Below are 19,293 nucleotides of genomic sequence, written 5' to 3'. Positions count from 1 at the left end.
TGATTTTGTAAATGAAATACCATACCAATCACAAGATTCCTATGAATAAGACAGTAAATTCAGCATCCCACAGCTAGTCAGGGTTCCTAATCAAAACTAAAAAAATCCTAGCAGCCAGTCAGTGAAGGTGACAGAAATCCCCATACAGCACAACCTGTCCCGGGGACTGCAGTTAGTGCAGAATGCTGCAGCATGATTGCTGACATGAGTAAGACGCTATCAGCACATAATACCTCTGCTCTGAAATCTGCACTGGTTGCTGATTTGCTACCAGGCCAAGTTCAAGATGTGCTTTCCCTGTTACAGGTGCCACATAGAACTTGTTCTGCTCTTGTACGAAATCAATCCTTACGTGTGGCACTATCTACGCTTTGGAACTCCTTGCCTATTGACATTAGGCAGGCACTTCATTGTACTCATTTTGGCACCTGCTAAAAACATTTTTGTTTAGGCAAGCCTACCAGGGCATATAGAACTATTTTCTATATCTGTTTTTAACTCATTGTTGGTTTTATTATTTTTAATGTTTTTAAATACCTGCCTAACTGTTTTTGTCCATAATTTTATTGTTTTAATTCCTTCTATAAACTGCCTGGAGGTTTTTTACAATAAAGTAGTATCAAAATATTGTATAAAATACATAAATAAATTTCTGGGTGACTGTGACCCTTGAGTCTCTTTCCTCTTTTATACTGAGTCCATTTGGTACCATCTAGCTCCATACTGATGACATGGAGTAGCATAGGCTCTCGAGAATTCTAGGCAAGAGTCTCTTCCAGAGATTGAATTTTGAACCTTTGCATGCAAATCATGTGCTCTACCACTGAGCTACAGCCCTGTTTTTTAAAAAAATCTTTTTAAATTGTTCTTTTCAATTCACTAATGAATGCACAGCATATTCTGGCAGATCCACACCATGAATTTAAAGCATATTCAACATACATTTGAAACACATGAATCACACCACAGAATCCTGGGAACTGTAGTTTTTTAAGGGTGGTGGGAACTATAACTGTGAGGGAGAAACTACACTTCCCAGGATTCTTTGGGGGAAGACATGCACTTTAAAAGTTAGTTGAATGTGCTTTAAATGTGCTTTAAATGCCAGGCTTTCTAGTAAATAAACCATCAGTTTTTATAGTTTTTTACAATATTTTTAAATAGTTTCATAAGTAGGGACAGAGTGGACTTCTGCCCCATCTGAAATCTGAGTCAGAACTGGAGCAGAGGCCTTTTATTTTATTATTGTTGTTATTATTAGCAGATCAAGAATCTGCTGAATTCCAATGGGTTTCAGGCCCATCTTGTAAGTCACATGAAGAAGCAGCTCATGCACTTAAAAGGTTCCAACAGTAGAGTAGTGATAGCATCCACCTCTTACTGCACCAGAAGCCTTACAGCTTGCAGAGAAATAGGGTTGTCAGATGTCCAGTTTTCAGCCAGAGACTCTGGTTTTTTTGGGTCCTCTCTGGGTCCTGGGGTGAGTCAGCTTAACCTCTGGACTCTCAGCTTTCATTTTTAAAAAAGTAAGTTTCTAGGTGGCCAAAGCATTCCCCCTGCAACTTCCATGAAATGATCTCTTAGCAAGCTGCTCTAACCCCACCCTTTCAGGTTTGTAGCCAATAAGTGAAGTCAGGGTTGTGATTGACAAGGGATTTCTGGGCCTCCAGGCAATACCCAGACTACATTGCAAATATAGAAAACTATTGTTTTTTCTGTTTATCTGAAAATCTCATACATTAAGTATATAGCTTTCAGCAGTACTGAAAGTCTTTTTTTTCTGTTGTGTGTAAGAGTCAAACAAGTTTAAATTTCCCAATATGAAGCTTTAATCCAATAGTTGCTTTCCTAGGAGTAAAGCTGCAATGTTAATCCCACATACCCAGAGTAAACCCCACTGAATTTAATAGGACTTACTTTTGTGTAGACATGGTTAGGATTGTGCTGTAGATTAATGGGACGTTTGAGTGAACATAGCAAAGGATTGTGTTTATGTTGTAAATCTTTCTCTCCCTCTCCAATCCTATTTTTAAAGCAATTAGGCACGGCTCACATAAGTATCACTTCTTTTATTTTGTAGGAAATTAATATTGATATATATATTATATATATGAGGTCTATGTATTTTTACATCTTGTGTGTGTGTGTGTGTGGGTCTTCCCAACAGTCCTGTGAGGTAGGATTGCCAAGAAACCAAGGTAATTCACAACAAGAAATAAATCCCTTTAAAATCCAATAACCATAAAAACTATAAACTGTTGCAAAACAGTTTAAAGTAGCATGATTCTGAATTTTGGGTTGGGTGAGTGTTCGTTATCACTTGAGGTTGTAATTCTGTGCATGCTTCCCTGTTTCACTAAGTCCCATTGAATACATTGGGACTTATTTCTGAGTAAACAATCATAGGATTGCACTACAAATATCTTTACAGGTTGTGTAAATAATAAATCTTTGACAGTAATGTTTATATAAATATTTCTTCATACTATGTCCCAATAATTAGTTGATTTTACACTGTGGTTGTACATGATTTATTTCCTCTACATTTTAAGTGTGCCCTTCTTCCTTGGGGTGGTCATGGTTCCCCTCTCCTGTTTTCATCATGAGGGGAAGATTAGGCTGAAAGATGGTGAGTAGCCCATGGTCACTCAGTAAACTTTATACTCATTTCAAAAATAAATTAAAGCAATCTACATGCAGGCAAAGTTTATTAAGTAGATCCACACAATACATTTAAAGTACATCCAACCTACATTTAAAATGCATGCTTCCCCTAAAGAATCCTGGGAACTATAGTTTTCCCCTCACAGTTATTGTTCTACTACCCTTAACAAACTACAATTTCCATGATTCTGTAGTGGGATTCATGTGCTTCAAATGAATGGTGTGGATCAGCTGAAGTATGATGTGCATTCATTAGCGAATTGAAAAGAACAATTTTAAAAGATACTTTTTTAAACAGGGAAAGGGCTGTAGCTCAGTGGCAGGGCATATGCATTGCATGCAAAGGTCCAAAATTCAATTTCTGGAAAAGACGATTGCCTGGAATCCTGGAGAGCCAATGCTAGTCCGTGTCATCAGTACTGAGCTAGATGGTATCAAATGGCCTGAGTCAGTATAAGGTAGATTCCTTTGTTCCTAAAAGTGGAAAGAGACCCAAGTGCCACAATGACTCCAAAATTTATTTATCTATTTTATTTACAACATTTATATACTACTTTATTGTAAAAAAACTCTAAGTGGTTTACAGAAGGAATTAAAACAATAAAATTATTGGCAAAATAGTTAAAGACAGATTTTTAAAAAACATTCAAAATAATAAAACCAACAATGAGTTAAAAACAGATAAAAAACACAATAGCTTCTGCCTGCCTGGGTAGGCTTGCCTAAACAAAAATGGTTTAGCAGGTGCTGAAAAGAGTACAATGCAAGTGTCTGCCTACTGTTAATAGGCATTGAGTTCCAAAGTGCAGCTGCCACACTAAAAGACTGATTTCTTACAAGAGCAGAACAAGTACTATGTGGCGCCCGTAACACGGAAAGCACACCTTGAACTTGGCCTGGTAGCAAATTGGCAACCAGTGCAGAGGAATTATGTGATGATAGGGTATTACTCTTATCAGCAATCATTGCCCAGCATTCTGCACTAACTGCAGCACCTGCGTCAGGTTGTGCTGAATGGGGATTTCTGTGACCTTGACTGAGTGGCTGTCAGGATTTTTTTAGTTTGGCTTTTGGTTAGGAATCCTGACTGGTTGTGGGATGCTCAGTTTCCTGCCTTACTCATAGGAATTTTGTTGTGGTTGGTATGGTATTGCATTTTGGAAATCATCACTGTCTCTTGTTTTTGTTTTTCTATTTGCATTTCATTTACCTTTAACCTCACTCCCTTACAGCCATAGAAGCAACAACAGTGTTTCCATGCACTCAGCTCAACCATCTTAAACCCACTGATGATACACCTTGTTGGTTGCATGACAGTTTGTTTCTTGCCCAATAGTGGTAAAAGAGAATTCATATACTGGGAAGTGTGGCTGCAATTGTTCTTGTTCCCAAGCTGCTCTATGTGAAGGTAGAACAAACCATGGGTGTTTTCTCTCTGTCAATTATTACTCACTGGAATTGTGTTGGCTGTCAAAGTGAGTTTATGGCAGCCCACAAGGTAGACAGAAAAGGGTAAAGAATCTTCTTACTCTTACTCATTTCTCAGACCTCTTTTGAAGGTCAAATCTGTAAAGAAGTTTGGAGCAGCCATGTAAAAAGACAGGGGCAAGGCATTCCAGCCAAGGGGGTGCCAACCCTGCTTTGATATGGACATCTCTGCAGAGGATTTCTAGTCAAACTTTACCAACAGCACAATCTAAACCATATCTACTCAGAAGTAAGTCCTATTGAGTTCTATGGGGCTTGGTAAATGTATTTAGAATTGCAGCCTTCAGGGACATCCATCTTTGCTCCTGAGTGCTCCTATCTAACATCTCCACAACACTAGGTTCCTTCTTCCTACAATGGCCTTCTGGTGACTGGGCTGGCCTGAGGGCACTTCAACCCTTCTTGCGAGAAGCAAGTAGGCTAGATTAAAAGTTCCCTACCCAGGCTCTATCTTTTAGCTAAGATTTCTATATTTCCAATCAGAGAAATGTTTTTGTTTGAATTCTATGCTCCATGCAACTCTGGTTGATGCTTAAGGTATCATACTTAATGACATCACTAGGGCCTGCCCCTACGACAGCACTAGGGCCCACCCCATGGCATCACTATAGCCCGCCCCCATGACATCAGTATGATCTGCCCCCATGAGATCACTAGGGCCCGCCCCTGAAATCTCAGGGTTTGTGATGCTTCTGACCTGGCAACCTTACAGAGAAAGGTTCAGCCATATAAGAAATCTCTACACGTGCTTGGAAAGGGTTACAGAATCTATTCTACATGGCAGAATTTACTCCAGAGGCTGAGGTGTGGAATCATTTCATTTCTGGCTCTGCCAAAACCTTCAAGAGCACAATCAGGAAGAACAGAGATTCCTGCCTTTAAAGCTCTTTTTTCAGCTACTTAGCCACAGGTAACCTAAACACATAAAGGAATACCTTGCAATCACTTATCCGAGGAAAATGTTATAAGGAACCTATGATACTACCCTGTGTCTCCTATTTCTTTTTTACTGTGAGAAAATGAATGCTTCACAAATACATTATCCATAAGACAAATGCTAAGACACAGAGACTGTGGCCTGCCTACGCCGATTTCATGTTTGATCTGAGATTTGAACCATGAAAATCTTGACTCATGCTCGTAATTTCTGCTATACATCAGACCCCATCTTCAAAAATAGTTTGATATCAAGGCTGGGATTTTCAGAAGCATTGGCCTAAACCTATTCCCATAAATCCTGCAAAAACTGGATGCTCATTGTGTACTAGCAATATTCTCTGTGATGCTCAAACCACAGCCTTCCAACAATTCCAACCATGATTGGCTACAACTCCCTGTTCATAAACACTCAGTGGAAAAACCCCCACAGGTCAGAGGATGTGGTTTCCACATGTGGTTTCCAAATGTGGCACTTCTCTTTAGCAACAATAAACATGTAATTTTAACAATTTTAACCTGATTGTACTCTTATATTCAAATGTAAACAGCATAGAGATTATAGATGATTAAGCAGTATACAAATCCTGCTAAATAAATAAATATTGGTCTCAAGAATACTAAAATACTGTTTCAATAGGACTGCAAGTACATTCAGCATTGGCCTACCGACCAACCCAGTATTTAAAAGTGTAGGTAAGAATCAGAGAATCAGCATCTAGCAGGAAGCTCATAGTCTGCATCATAATAGCCTGGTGCTAATGCTATTTTCATGAATGAAATCTGATTATCCCCTTCATTCTGCAACTGTGTAGAAGCAAGCATGCTTCTTTCTTTTTCTTCTTCTACTTTTCTTTCCTTCTCTTTTTTTTTTTTTGTAATCCCTTTAGTAAATACTGTGTGGAGTTTAGTAAGACATATGCTTGCTATGTTTCACCCAGTTTGACCTACTGTTCCATTAGAAATCCCCTAGAAATGATATAACATAAAGAATGTCCTCTTTACATGAAAGGAGAAGCATCCAAGTCACAGCCTAGTTCATACCATATGCAGCACACATGTCTTTTGCTTGTTCAGCTTGTACATATTGCAAGGAAAACACAGATGTTCTGGAGTTTTGTCAGCTAAAGAATATGATATAAGAATACAATATATGTGGCTCATCTACACAACAGCAACCACTGCTGAATGATAATCTGTTTTGTAAATTCCTCCTTTCCTCACTTGAGTATACAGCTTGGCTTGTTTGCTCAAATCTTTTCACGTAGACAAAGCCTGATGACATAGACAAGGTGCTTGCGATGCAGCCAGCAACGTGTCCTCTTGACCCTTACCCTTCTTGGCTTATTAAAGCTTGCCGAGGGGATTTGACCGAGTGGATCCACAGTGTGGTCAATGCATCATTACGGGAGGGAGTGGCTCCAGCCGCCTTGAAAGAGGGGAGGGAGCATATTGGAGGAGGGCGAAGGAAGGGGGAGGGGAGGGCAGTATTGATCATTTGCATGCTTATAGAGTTCAATGGTATTTACTTCCGTGCAATCATGCTTAAGATAGGTAAAACTGACCATGGGGAGGAGGAGGAAGGGGAACGAAGGGATTGGAAGGGGGGAGGGAGGGGCAAAGGAAGGGGGAGGGAAGGGGCAAGAGGAAGGGGATAGGAGGGAGAAGGGAGGGTGGGTTTGATCTAGGGTTGCCAGGCTCAGGGCCTGAGCATGATTCTGTATCTTTAAGAGAAGAGAAAATTCAGCCAAGTACAGCTTTTCTTGCTACACTATAATGGGAAAACCACAAGGTGAAATGGTAAATGGTATTCAGAGGTGGTTTTACCATTGCCTTTCTCTGAGGCTGAGAGGCAGTGACTGGCCCAAGGTCACCCAGTCAGCTTCATGGCTGTGGGGATTCGAACCCTAGTCTCCCAGGTCCTAGTCCAACACTGACCTGGGGAAAGGGAGGGGCGGGGAGGGGGAAGGGAGGAGATTGGGTGGGTGGGCACTGGGTAGAGGGGAAAACCCTTTCCTTTCCAAAAGGAAAACATTGTGAACAGTATCTTTGCTTTTCAGCATTTCCCTCACCTTTTTATTCTATAGCAGGCCCATGTAGCCTCCCACCCAAATTTAAACCAAAGCTGTCCCAGGCCACATGCACACCAGGACTTTATTTTACTTTGGACAGTCATCGCTTCTCTCAAAGAATCCTGGGAAGTATAGTTAGTGAAGGGTGCTGAGAGTTCCTAGGAGACGCCCTGTTCCCCTCACAGACCTTCAGTCAGAGTGGATGACTGTTAAACCATTCTCTCAGGGGAATAGGAGTCTCCTCTCAGCACCCTTCACAAACTACACTTCCCAGGGTTCTCTGAGGGAAGCCATGACTGTCTCACTTGAAATCAAAGTCCAGTGTGGGTGTGGGCCCAATTAGCCAAGCCCAGCAGCTGTGAGGCTTTTAGAACACTTACAGTTGGTTCTTACTGAGCATGCCCGCCCTTATCATTGGCTTCCAGCCAAAATTTCTTAAATTAATTAAAAATCAGCCAGGCATTTTGTTAACTTTTAAACTGCAGAGGATGAAGGTCAGAGTATGGGGGCAAGGTCAGTATTAGGATGACAGGTACTCTGTGAACATGGCTGATTTTTAATGAATTTCAACAGATTATGAGAACTCTGACAGAAAAAGTCCAAAAGGGGTTTTTTTCTCTCTTTTTAGACTTTGAACTCTCTATTCTCTCTGACTGTTTTGTGTATCACCATGAAAATTTAGAGGGTTGTTAAGCAAGCATTTCTGAGTTCAGAACTATACGTTTTATAAGGTTTGTTTTGAAATGAGCTTATGGGAAGCATCAGAATGGCATGGGGGTATTTTCAATTTAACATTGCAGAATGTGAAAAATCCATGCTGGCTATATGTTCATTTTCTCTCAAATATAGTCTTTGGTAAAGTTGCAGATAAAAAATATTTTTAAAAATATAGTTTCATCCAGGTTTCTACAGCTCTCATACCCTCTAGTAATCTGCAGTTACTAGCATTTCATTTTGCTTTTAATGCAATCCTCATGGAGGTAACATAGCCTGAAAATTTATTTATGTGACACAGTTTTGGAAATAATAAAAGGAGTCTATTTTTTTATTACACATATTGTCAGTAACTAAATATGTGTACCAAGTGTATGCAGGGAAAGTCAATGTAGAATACAGCAGCTCCAGGCTCCACTTGTCCACTGCCCTCTCAAAAGTATCAGAACAATGCTTTCCTATGATGTTCAGTTTCTAAAACTGAGTCTGAAATGTACATAACAATTCTCCAGGGCTTCCCTTGTTTTCCTGAGTCAATATATTCTTTTGAAATCATGCCTGTAGTGCATTAGAAAATAAATTTAATGGAGTAAAAAGGCTTTGTTCTTCAGTGTGTTCCTATTGCTGTTGTAATGATAATAGCTGGGAGATAACTAAATTTTTACTTTTCCCTTTCAGTCCAAACACTTATTCTTCAACCTTATAATCACAGTTCACACTTAGCTGTGACTGAAGTATACATACATTCTTGAACTTCCTGCTTGTTAACACTTCCGTACATTTCTGCACTGACAACCTCATTGTTATTGAATTAGTGATTAGTGATTATTGGCTAATTTAATAGAGTTCATATGCATGCATTTTCCTTTGTATGTTATTTATATTCTCAGCAACTGCTTTTGGTTTATTCATTTTTTTTCAATTTGTTGTTCTTTTGTTTTCTTCTTTGCTTTTTTGTATGATTGACTGTGTTTGTATGTTGTACAACATTTAATTACAAAAACATTTGTAATGTTTGAGAAAGCAATGAAAAGTGATTCAGCACTTTGTCACTTAAGAGCTAGTTATCTCAAGTTCACTTTTATTAGTGGAAGATGTACATAGTTATCTATTTGGACAGGAAATGGTGTATCGGGATTGACACATTATAACTCAACAGTGATAGTATTGGATGCTCTACAAATCCTCGTCCAGTACTTTCTAATCAGTAATAAATCTCAGTGATTCTAGGATGAGAAGACAAAATATTTTCTAATGTAGTGTATTAGTTTGATCAGACACACTGTGCTATTGTAGTTATTATAATTTATTTATTTAAAAAAATTATATACCACCTTTCATTTCAAGAAGAAATGCTAAGGCAGTACTGTATGTCCAAAGTAGTATCCAAAAAAAGTGTGGACTATTCTGTGGTATAATACAGCATCCTAAGAATCCCATGTTTGCTTCCATTACATCCAGCATTTACCAAAACATTCTAAATGCTTTGAACAAGACTAAAGCTTGGAAGTAGAATAAAGGAATTGTTAAACTGAAGACCTAAGAACTGAATTAGAAATCAGAACTATTGTCTACAACAAAACAAAACAAAAAACAATCTATTTTAATGAAACCAGCTTCACTGAAAGCTAATCCAGAATGCAGTAGGACTGAATACCAACCATCAACACAAATTTCCCCCTTTATTTATGTAGCACAATGAATTTACTGTAATACAACAAATGATAGAAAAAAATAACATTTGAGCTGCTGCTCAGCCAATGTCTGCATAAGTTCTTCCCTGTCTTACTATTTTATCTGTCAGCCAAATCCAAGTTAAAAAACTGAAATCCACACATACTAAAGAGACAAAGTCTCCCGGCTGAACTGTTGGAGCAGCACCACTCACATGTCTTTGGAATCTTACAACTGCCAGATCTAAATAAGGATTATTGTGGAATAAAGTTAACACAGAAAACAATCTTAAGCATGTTTACACGCACGTCAGTCTCACATATTTCAACTGAGCTTATTCCTAGGTTAATGTACATAGGACTGAAGCCTTGGGCCCGCTTCATAGTTTTATGGAACACAGTTATTGCTGAAAACAGCTTCTGTGCAGCTCAGGCTTCAAGCTTCAACAACATGTGCAAGCACTCACAGTATCAATTGGATCCAGAAGTAGCTTGCCAGGTGGCTACTATGTGTCCTGGCTTCCAACCAGAGAAGTAGACTCAGGAATTGGTGATTGGGTTTTTCTACATAAAGCTTTATTCCAAAAATCAGAACAGGGACCTAGCGTCTCATACTAAGCCTAAACCAGGATTCAAACAGGAGCAGGAACAGTAGATGTTGAAAACAACAGTAGACAAGTTGTCACAACAGCAAATACAAGCAAAGCTACTGTCGTGAGCCCTGCCAGGCGGGGGCAGAGGGGTGAGGGTGAGACAGAGGAAGTGGACTGGGACAAATCACTTGGGGAGGGATCCAGCAGTGGAACAGACCTAGAGGGCACCCTGATCCCTGTCTTTGACAGCACAGCAATCGCAACTCCAGGCTCACCTGTGGGAGCTCATCCTGACCTGACCTGGCCAGGCACACTTCTATTTCTCAAGCCTGAACTGACAGTTAACAGCCCCCCTCAGTCGGAGGGGGAAATGAGAAACTGGCAGAGGCTCCATCTTGGCCCCGCGCTCAAAGACGCTTGAGATGGTAAATTCATCAGACCCAGCTAAGGAGGAAGAGTCTCCATTTGCGTGCACACTCTCAAACTACTTAAACAGACTCGGGGGAGGGGATATCAGTTGCTGAGTCAAAGAGTCTCAAAGTCATGCTTAGCTAGTGCTAGAGAGACGCTGAGTTCCTAGAAAGAGTAGCTAGTTTCATGAGGCGCTCTGCACTGCTGCTGTTTATTTAATAAAAAGAGAAAACACCACGGTTGAGTCTGAGTCTGAGTCTCTCAACTTCAGGCAGGACAGCTACTTCTATAGACACAGAAAAAGGCAGAGCTTGGAAGATTACTTTTAAAAAGTAATAAATTACAGTTACAATTACTTGGCCCAGAAAAGTAGTAATTACTGTTACAATTACAATTGCTCTGAAAGTAACTGATTACTTTACTTTTTCTCAAAAGTAATCACTATAATTACATTTCAGTTGCTTTTTTTAAAAAACTCCTACAAGGTGCTGGCCTTGGCTGCTGCACATCTAAGAAGCCTAAAACAATATTAAAAATAAACACACACACACAGGGGGTAGTAGAATAAAAAAAATTATCCATAAGATTAACATAATGGCATAACAGAATCTCACATCCCCCCAAGCAATGAAGATACCCCAACTCTTGAAATCAAATTTTACACTTGAAATGCTTTTATAATATGTTTCTGTTATGTCTCAAAAGAACAAGATGCTCAAAGAGCATGTCAGACAAGGAATGTCTTTTTACAGTCATTACGTTGCCACCAGTACTGAACAGGCGTTCTACTGCGGCGCTTGAAGGCATGCCTGTGTTGTGCTGCAAAAAACACAGCAGCACACGTGGAAAGCCATGGAGTGATGACACTTCCCTGCTGGGAGACCTCAGGTACCTCACCAGTTCCTCCTCAGCAGTGTTCACTGCTGACTTCTTGCCCTGGGGCAGAAAGTTAAAGAAGTCATCTTCTAAGTCATCTCCTTCCTGGTCTTTATCTGAAGACTGATCACTGTCCTCATTAAGTACACCCATCTTTATTTCAGCTTTCAACAAGGCTTCCATTGTGTATCTAAGAAAGAGAGAGGATATGTTAACACATATATGTTAGGAAACCATCATCTGCTCTTCATTTCCTGATGCTTGTCATGTCCCCTGGTTCAGGGTCCAGCCTGAGCCTGTGGATGATGACATGGAAGGTAGGAAGGTGACCAAGTCACCACACTCATGGGGCAGCACAGCAGACCCTTAAGGATTACCTGCAGCAACCCAAGGTTGTGATGAGGAGCCCCAGGAAGAAAAGGCCCAGCCCCTGCCTACCACCTTAAGCCCTCTGATGCCTCCCTTGAGACAACATTTCCCTTGGAGTAATACACCCAAAGGGCTTCCCTAATGTTCTTACTTGTTGGTATGGGTGGCGGCCTGACATGATTCCAGCCCATCTAGTTTGAAGCGAGGGTGTGGGCAGGCTGCCAGAAGAAGCCTCTTGTCCTCCCAGATAGCTGCAAACCGCTTTCTTAGGGCTTCGCGCACACCTCTCAGCAGCTGAAAACAGTATGTGTACCTCTCAGGTTTGTTTTCCAGTCCTTCTAACTTGCGGTCCAGATTGCAGAGCATTGGTAGCAAATAACCCATGAACATGCCATTCTCCCGTTGCAGGATATCTAGGGACTGGGCTAGTGGATCCATAATCTCTGTGTATTCCTGTACCACTTCAATCTCAGCAGCTGTGATCCTGGACAAGGAGCAGTGGTCCATTACGGCATGCATTTTTAGTGGCACAGTTGACAGGAGCTCATGTAGTTGCTTCAACGCATCAAAGGTGGAATTCCACCTGGTCTTATTCGGTACCTTCAGATACACACCACATTGCGCATGGATATACTCAGCAATCTGGGCTGACTGGTTCTGCTTGGACCACAACTTGCTGCACTTTCCCATCAAGGAACAAAACTGTTTCTTGAAAGGACAAAGAAGACTACTTTTGGAGGAGTCAGAAAGCATGGCCTCTATGTCTTGTGTTGCCACAAGGTTGAGGGTGTGGCTAGCACATCTCGGGTGTGGTGGTAAAACAAAATCCTCTCCTGAGTCTGCAGCTTCTTCCTCTGCCTCAGGTCCTGTGTCCAGGATCTCACAGATAGGCACAAACTCCACCTCAGCCTCCTCCTCCTCCTGGTTATCACCATCATCGTCACTGGTGCCTGCAGCTTCCACTGGTTCTTTGGCCATGAAAACTCTGAACGCTTTCACAAAGTTGGAGCCATTGTCTGTAGTAGTGCACATAACTTTGTTGTGGATCCTGTACTGCACATGTACATCATGCAGTGCTTTTGAAAGGACATCGTATGTATGGCGCCCCTTCAGACGCTTACAAGCCAAGGCCCCGACCTCACGTTTCAGGGTAGTTGGGTTGATCCAGTGGGCTGTTACCCCAAAGTAACTCTTCTTGCCATTGGTCCAACAATCTGCAGTGGTTGCTATATATGCCACAGCACCCATTCGGTTTGCAAGAGTTTCTCTCATGTGGCATGCTCTCTTCTCAATTCTGTCTCTCAGAGTCAAGTTGGAACATATGATGGTGAGATCTTTGGGGAGTCCAATGCGAACCAGATTAATGAATGATGGTTTGTCCACAGTCTGAAGTGGTAATGTCTCCTCTACATTGAAATCAATGATTCTCCTGTCGAGATTGCTCTGGGTGACAGGCTCCCTGCCAGATCCCCACCTCTCAAGGGTTGTCTGCTGCTGCTTCAGCATTTTGGGAGGAGGGGTCTCATGCATTGGTTCAGGAAGGCCACGTCTCCTTGCCTTTATTGCTTCTTCAATTGCTCTCAGCTTCTCAGGGTGTGCCCTCTGAGGAGGAAGAACAAAGCATGAATCCAAGAAAAAATGGAAGAGGAACTTCACAATTTAAACATAAATAGACAATGGACACTCTTTGAGGACCAGCATGACAAAGGCTTACCTCAAAATGTTTCTTCACATTGGATGAGGAGGAAACAGCTGATCTCAGATTTTTGATCCTTGGAAGGCAGTAATTGCATCGTACAACAACATTTTTCCCACTCTGGCTCACAAATGTACAAGCTTTCTCAAAGCCAAACCATGGTACTTGCTGTTCTGCAGATGTGGCTGTGGGCAACTGGCACTGCTTCATGCCCTCCTCCTCCTCGTGCACAGGGCCTCCTTTCTGAACCTCACTTTCTAGTTTTGCCTCCTCAGGATCAACAAGCTGTGACTCAAGTGGCCGCACTAACTGACTGCTGCTCTCAGCAGCAAAACCTGCAACAGGCGTCTCTGTAATAAACAAGAGATAATGCTCCTATATGGGTGAACTTCAGCTGTGATGTGCCCCCATCTCTTCCCCATGCTGCAAGATCCCCCAGTCAGAGTGGAAGTAAGCAGGTCGATAGCACAATTAAAAGAGATCCTATTTGCATCATTTTTGCTCACTGAATAACCCTGCCTGGGCCAGTCTAACCTACTATCTCACAGGGTTGTTGTGAGAACAAAATGAGACTAGGGTTCAAATCCCCACATAGCCATGAAGCTCACTGGGTGACCTTGGGCCAGTCACTGCCTCTCAGTCTCATGAAAACCCTATTCATAGGGTCACCATAAGTTGGAATCAACTTGAAGGCAGTACATATATTTTTTATTTTGAATATGATGATTATGATAATAAATATGCAGCATTTCAAATTAATTCTGTATGAGAAGCATTCCATGCCAAGCTTGGAAAACCAAGGATGAGGTATAAAATGTAGACAAAAATACTTTTGACAAAATGCCGTTTATCTTTTATATCTATATTTATAATTAGCAATACAGCTGAATGATGTATGTAAAGTATTTTTTCTTTCCCTTTTCTTTTTTATTAATATTTTAGTACTACTGCTAAAGTTCTGATGAAAGAATAAAGCATTCATTAGCCAAATTCAAATGATTAGAACACATCACATAAATTCCACTGAAGTTGGAGTTTTTGCCATAGAAAATGAAAAAAACATATAACCTATGATAGCCCAATAGACAATCAGAACTAATATAAAACCCTATTGCTTCTCATTTGCAAATCTTGCAAGATCTAAGGTAACTCTAGATCATGTGAGTTCAGGTGATGCATGTTATGTACATTTGTATAGATATTAGCAGAGATTGTCAACAGTCTATCTCTCTCTGGGACTGGGAATCTCTCTCTTTCTCACAGAACATGAGTTTGAGAGCTGGGGGACTGAGAGGAGGAGCTGCAAGGACCCTACTTCTCACCTCATCTCTGCCAAGAACAAAAAAATCAGCCTTAAGCCATTTATTATACGCCTAATGATTTATTATTATTATTATTATTATTATTACTGAGACAGTTTTTGTCCCACATACAATTCAGTCTTGTGATTAAACAGGACAAAAATACAAATAAAAAGAAAGATGGAGTTCAAATAAATATACAATAAAAAGCTAGCTGGCATTTTAAAAGGCAGGAGTGCTCTGCCTGGATAAATACAGCACACAGGTATGTATGCATGGGAACAAGCGGGAGAGTTCAAAAAGGGGGGGAAGGAAGAGAAGTAGGCCAGAACTTGGAAAAGTTACTTTTTTGAACTACAGCTCCCATCAGCCTAATCCAGTGGCCATGTTGCCTAGGGCTGATGGGAGTTGTAGTTCAAAAAAGTAACTTTTCCAAGCTCTGAGTAGGCCGAAGTTTTGGAAGTGCCTTGTGATTGATGGAGGGGGCGGCAGAGGCAAGGAGAGGCAGTGGGGGGGGAGAACGGTGCCGCGGGGGGTGAGGGGGCAGAACGGTGCTGCGGGGGGGGGCACACACACATACACACACACACACACACAAATCATCGTCACTCACCTCCACAGCTCTTCGCCATTCTGCTGCTGCCTTTTCTCCTCCGTTGTCCTTGCCCTGGCTTTTTCCTCCGGCGTCCATTTTGTCCTCTCAGACTCTAGCAGGCCCTGCCTATTCACCTCTTCCCTCATGCATCCTAACACAGATCACGAGGGAAGAGAGAGTCTGCGCAGAGGTCCAATCAGTGTGAGGCACATGTCTTGTGTTAACCAATCACAGCCAGGAGCTGTCTTCCCCTTGTTCCCGCCCCCAAGTAACGTGCAACCTAACGTGGAAACGTTAAAGTTGCAGCTGAAAAGTAGGGAAATTACTAGTCGTTCCGTTACTTGCCAAATGTAATGAAATTACCCACTGGTTATTTAAAATTGTAACGAATTACAAGTAACTTGTTAAAAATAACGAGTTACTTCCAAGTTCTGGAAAAAGGGAGGGTATTTGACACTATGACTTCATTCAGGTTATTTCTAGCATGAGCTGCAAGTCAGTGGCTATGATGTGGGGAGGGGGACACATGTCAACCTGTGCCTCTGCTGAATTACTTTCATTTTCCACTGCCAGAGTCATTCCAAAGTGTTTGTTAGGGCTTATCTCTTCAACCGTTGTTCCTGGCCTTGATGCCAGCAGAAAGTTCCCAGCAGCCAGCTGAGACAAGGAAAGGCTGGCTGAACTTTCCTCAGCAACCCTAGCAGATGGCTGTAAGGCTACTGGAGACCCCTCCTCCTCTGTGACCCCCTCATTTCCATAAACAGTCCTGGCAATGTTCTCCTCAATGTCTGTACCCCATTTTCATTCTTCCAACCTTGCCAGGGGTTCTCCTTGGGGCCCATGATACTTTGCTAGCTTCCTAGCAGGTGGGTCACTGTTGCTCACTGGGAGAGAGGGACAGAGGGGGAGAGGGAGAGGGCTGGGAAGTTTCAAATGCAGTCCCACATAGACAACAGTGCAATAATCTAAACAGGATGTGACTAAGGGCATGCGTGAAAGATCTCCAGGACTGAACACAGTTGGTGCACCACCCAAAGTTGAACAAAGCACTACTAGCCACAGCCATCACCTGAACAACCAAGGTTGGATCCTGAAACATTGTCAAGCTGTGAAACTGATTCTTCAGAGTGAGTGCAAAACAGACTAAATATCAGGCAGTTCCTACTAATCAACAGCCCACATTCAACCTGTAATTGATTCCAATCACTGATCCAGAATTTCCATGGCCTCTGTGGAGTCAGGCGAAAAACCGAAGTAAAGTCTGGTGGCATATGCATATTTGTGACTCCAGTAACAAAAGAGGTAAGCTGACAACATAGTTAATATCTGTAAAAATGTAGATATTGCTACTACATTACAAACAGAAGTGACCATGAGATCATCAATGGGCCTTCTATCTCAAACAAAGACAGGCTTGCAAATACCTCAAAATCATTAACCACCACCACACCAAATAAATGCAGCCACACATTAAGAAACAATTCTGAAATATACTTATGAAGGATCTTGCAAAGACAAAGTGGGCCTTCCATTCTTTGTTTATCAGTACTTAATGTGTTTCAGCACCTTAGTACTTATGTTTCACTCTTATACAATTTGATGGATATTATTAGTATGGTTAAATATAAGCCACTCTAATTTCATATATTTTTATCTTGATGCACTGTAAAAAAGTATAGTTTACTTTATAAATAATAGGAGGCCACTAATTTTGAATTATAACATATATTCTTCTGATTTTATTCTCAAACTGACAGAAAAGGTTGCTTCTTTTGTTTTTAGTGGAATAATAGCAACGATGAACGTCTGTCTTCTAAACTTTATTTGCTAACAGAGCATGTAGGAGTCTTCAAAACTACATCTCATGTGTTTATGTGTATGCATGTATATTTTATTTGTTTATTTTACAGATTTATAAACTGCTTCACTAATAGGCAAAAAACCTTGTGGTTTAAGACATACCTATACCCAACGGATACTTCCATCAAAGCTTAAAAAGCAGAGAAATTGAGCAGCTATAGTGAATGCACCAGGGGAGCAGGAGACCTGACCTCCTCTTTGACATATTGTACTGCCCTACAAATTTGTCAACATGCAAACACAATTTGGGTTGGTCTTTCACAGTCCAATCCACTTCCTGTGTAGCTTGGGAGACTTTGGTAGCATGTGCCTCTAAGTATATGGTGAGTGGTGGCAACACCTGCTGCCTCCAAAGTTGGAGAATTACATTTTGGTATGTTGGTGTTCTTACTTTGCTTCTTTCCTGTGTTACTAATGTTTCTACAGAGAATCTGAACTAGAAAATTATGTTTCTCTCATTATTCATCCTAGAAATCTGTCAAATTTCTTTTTATTAATTTCAAAGCCTTTTTATTGGTCAATGTCATATGATGGCGAAGACAGCCTTTTGTGCTTCAAACTGGAGGTTATGCTCTTTCTATTTTGGGTGCATTAACAGTTGAATCTGAAACTGCAGTTTGATGTAAAATCAGACTGATTACAATATGTTGCTACTTAAGCAATGGCTCTAGCTGTTGGAAAAAACAAACTTGGCCTGCCCAAGATGCATGTTTTCAGCTTGCTATGCTTAAACTACTCCACATAAAGAAAGGTGGGCATGATCAATTAAAAACATAGAACACACCTAGAATTTTGCTAGAATATATTTCACTTCCCACTGTTTTATCTTGTGCAGACTGAGACACTCCTCACGTCCATTGGAAACTATTCTGGAGAACAGTCAATGCCATTACTGTACAATTGGTTTTGGAGCTTTTTTTTAGTGTTGTGAAGTGTTGCTCTACTTCACATATTCACAGGAACAGAAGCAAAAGAAAATGATTTACTATAGGAAACTTCACTAAAATTACAAAGTAAATCAAACATATTTAAAGTGACTATCTGAACGATATCAACTGTTTTAATATTGTTGCTTCCTTCCTCCTAAAACAAGATCAGCACAGCGCATATCTTGTTTCTGTTCTTTGGGCTGATTGCAGGTGTTGCCACCACTCACCATATGCTCAGAGGCACGTTACCAGATTCTTCTGAGGTACACAGGAAGTTGATTGGACTGTGAAAGACTGCCTGGCTGCGACAATGGACTGGATGAGGGCTAATAAACTTAGGGTTAATCCAGACAAGACTGAGATGCTGCTAGTGGGTGGTTCTTCTGACTGGATGGTGGATGTCCAACCTGTCCTGGATGGGGTTGCACTCCCCCTGAAGGAGCAGGTTCGTAGCTTGGGGGTTCTCCTAGAATCATCTCTGTCACTTGAGGCTCAGGTAGCCTCAGTGGCACAGAGTGCCTTTTACCAACTTTGGTTGGTGGCCCAACTACGTCCCTATCTGGACAGGGATAACCTAGCTTCAGTTGTCCATGCTCTGGTAACCTCTAAATTAGATTACTACAATGCACTCTACGTGGGGCTGCTTTTGAAGACAGTTCAGAAACTGCAGCTTGTGCAAAATGCAGCGGCCAGATTGGTAACAGGGACCAGATGGTCCGAACATATAAAACCGATTCTGGCCCACTTGCACTGGCTGCCTTTATGTTTCCAAGCTCAATTCAAGGTGCTGGTTTTGACCTATAAAGCCTTACACAGCTTTATTTTATTTATTTATTTATTTAAAAAGTTTATATCCCGCTTCAGTTCCAAGGAATTCTAAGCGGCAAACAATAGCATAATAAAACAACATAGTACAGTATAACATACCAAACAAGTTATAAAACATTATAAGAAATATACAGTATATCACACATTACAATTCAAAAGCTAACCGAAATAAAAAGGTCTTAACTTGGCGACGGAAACTAAACAGAGAAGAGGAAGAACGAATTTCCTGCGGAAGAGCATTCCAAAGAGTTGGTGCCCCCACTGAGAACAGTTTATTCCTAATGCCCG

General features: G+C 41.1%; 2 protein-coding genes across 7 annotated transcripts in view; both read right to left on the bottom strand.

Moving 5' to 3' along the window:
• Nucleotides 1-19,293, bottom strand: part of LAMA2 (laminin subunit alpha 2) — a 748,112-nt gene that overhangs the window by 638,627 nt on the left and 90,192 nt on the right. The gene's annotated exons all lie outside the window — the stretch shown is intronic.
• LOC133384399 (uncharacterized) lies at nt 11,227-12,686 on the bottom strand. Its single transcript, XM_061626318.1, has 2 exons — nt 11,948-12,686; nt 11,227-11,617 (listed from the first exon to the last, which is right to left on the bottom strand). Exons 1-2 carry the CDS (start codon nt 12,547-12,549, stop codon nt 11,227-11,229), a joined length of 993 nt encoding a protein of 330 aa, XP_061482302.1. The 5' UTR covers nt 12,550-12,686.

This window comes from Rhineura floridana, chromosome 4, assembly GCF_030035675.1.
Source record: "Rhineura floridana isolate rRhiFlo1 chromosome 4, rRhiFlo1.hap2, whole genome shotgun sequence".
In the NCBI taxonomy this organism is placed as follows: domain Eukaryota; kingdom Metazoa; phylum Chordata; class Lepidosauria; order Squamata; family Rhineuridae; genus Rhineura; species Rhineura floridana.
The sequence above is the reverse complement of the archived record's forward strand: the minus strand, read 5'-3'. Positions and strand labels throughout refer to the sequence as shown.

Excerpts from the sequence above, each read along its gene's own strand:
- LOC133384399 (XM_061626318.1), bottom strand. The coding sequence starts at position 12,549 with ATGCTTTCTGACTCCTCCAAAAGTAGTCTTCTTTGTCCTTTCAAGAAA. Across the intron at positions 11,618-11,947 it reads GCCGCCACCCATACCAACAA|ATACACAATGGAAGCCTTGT; the intron begins GTAAGAACATTA and ends TCTCTTTCTTAG.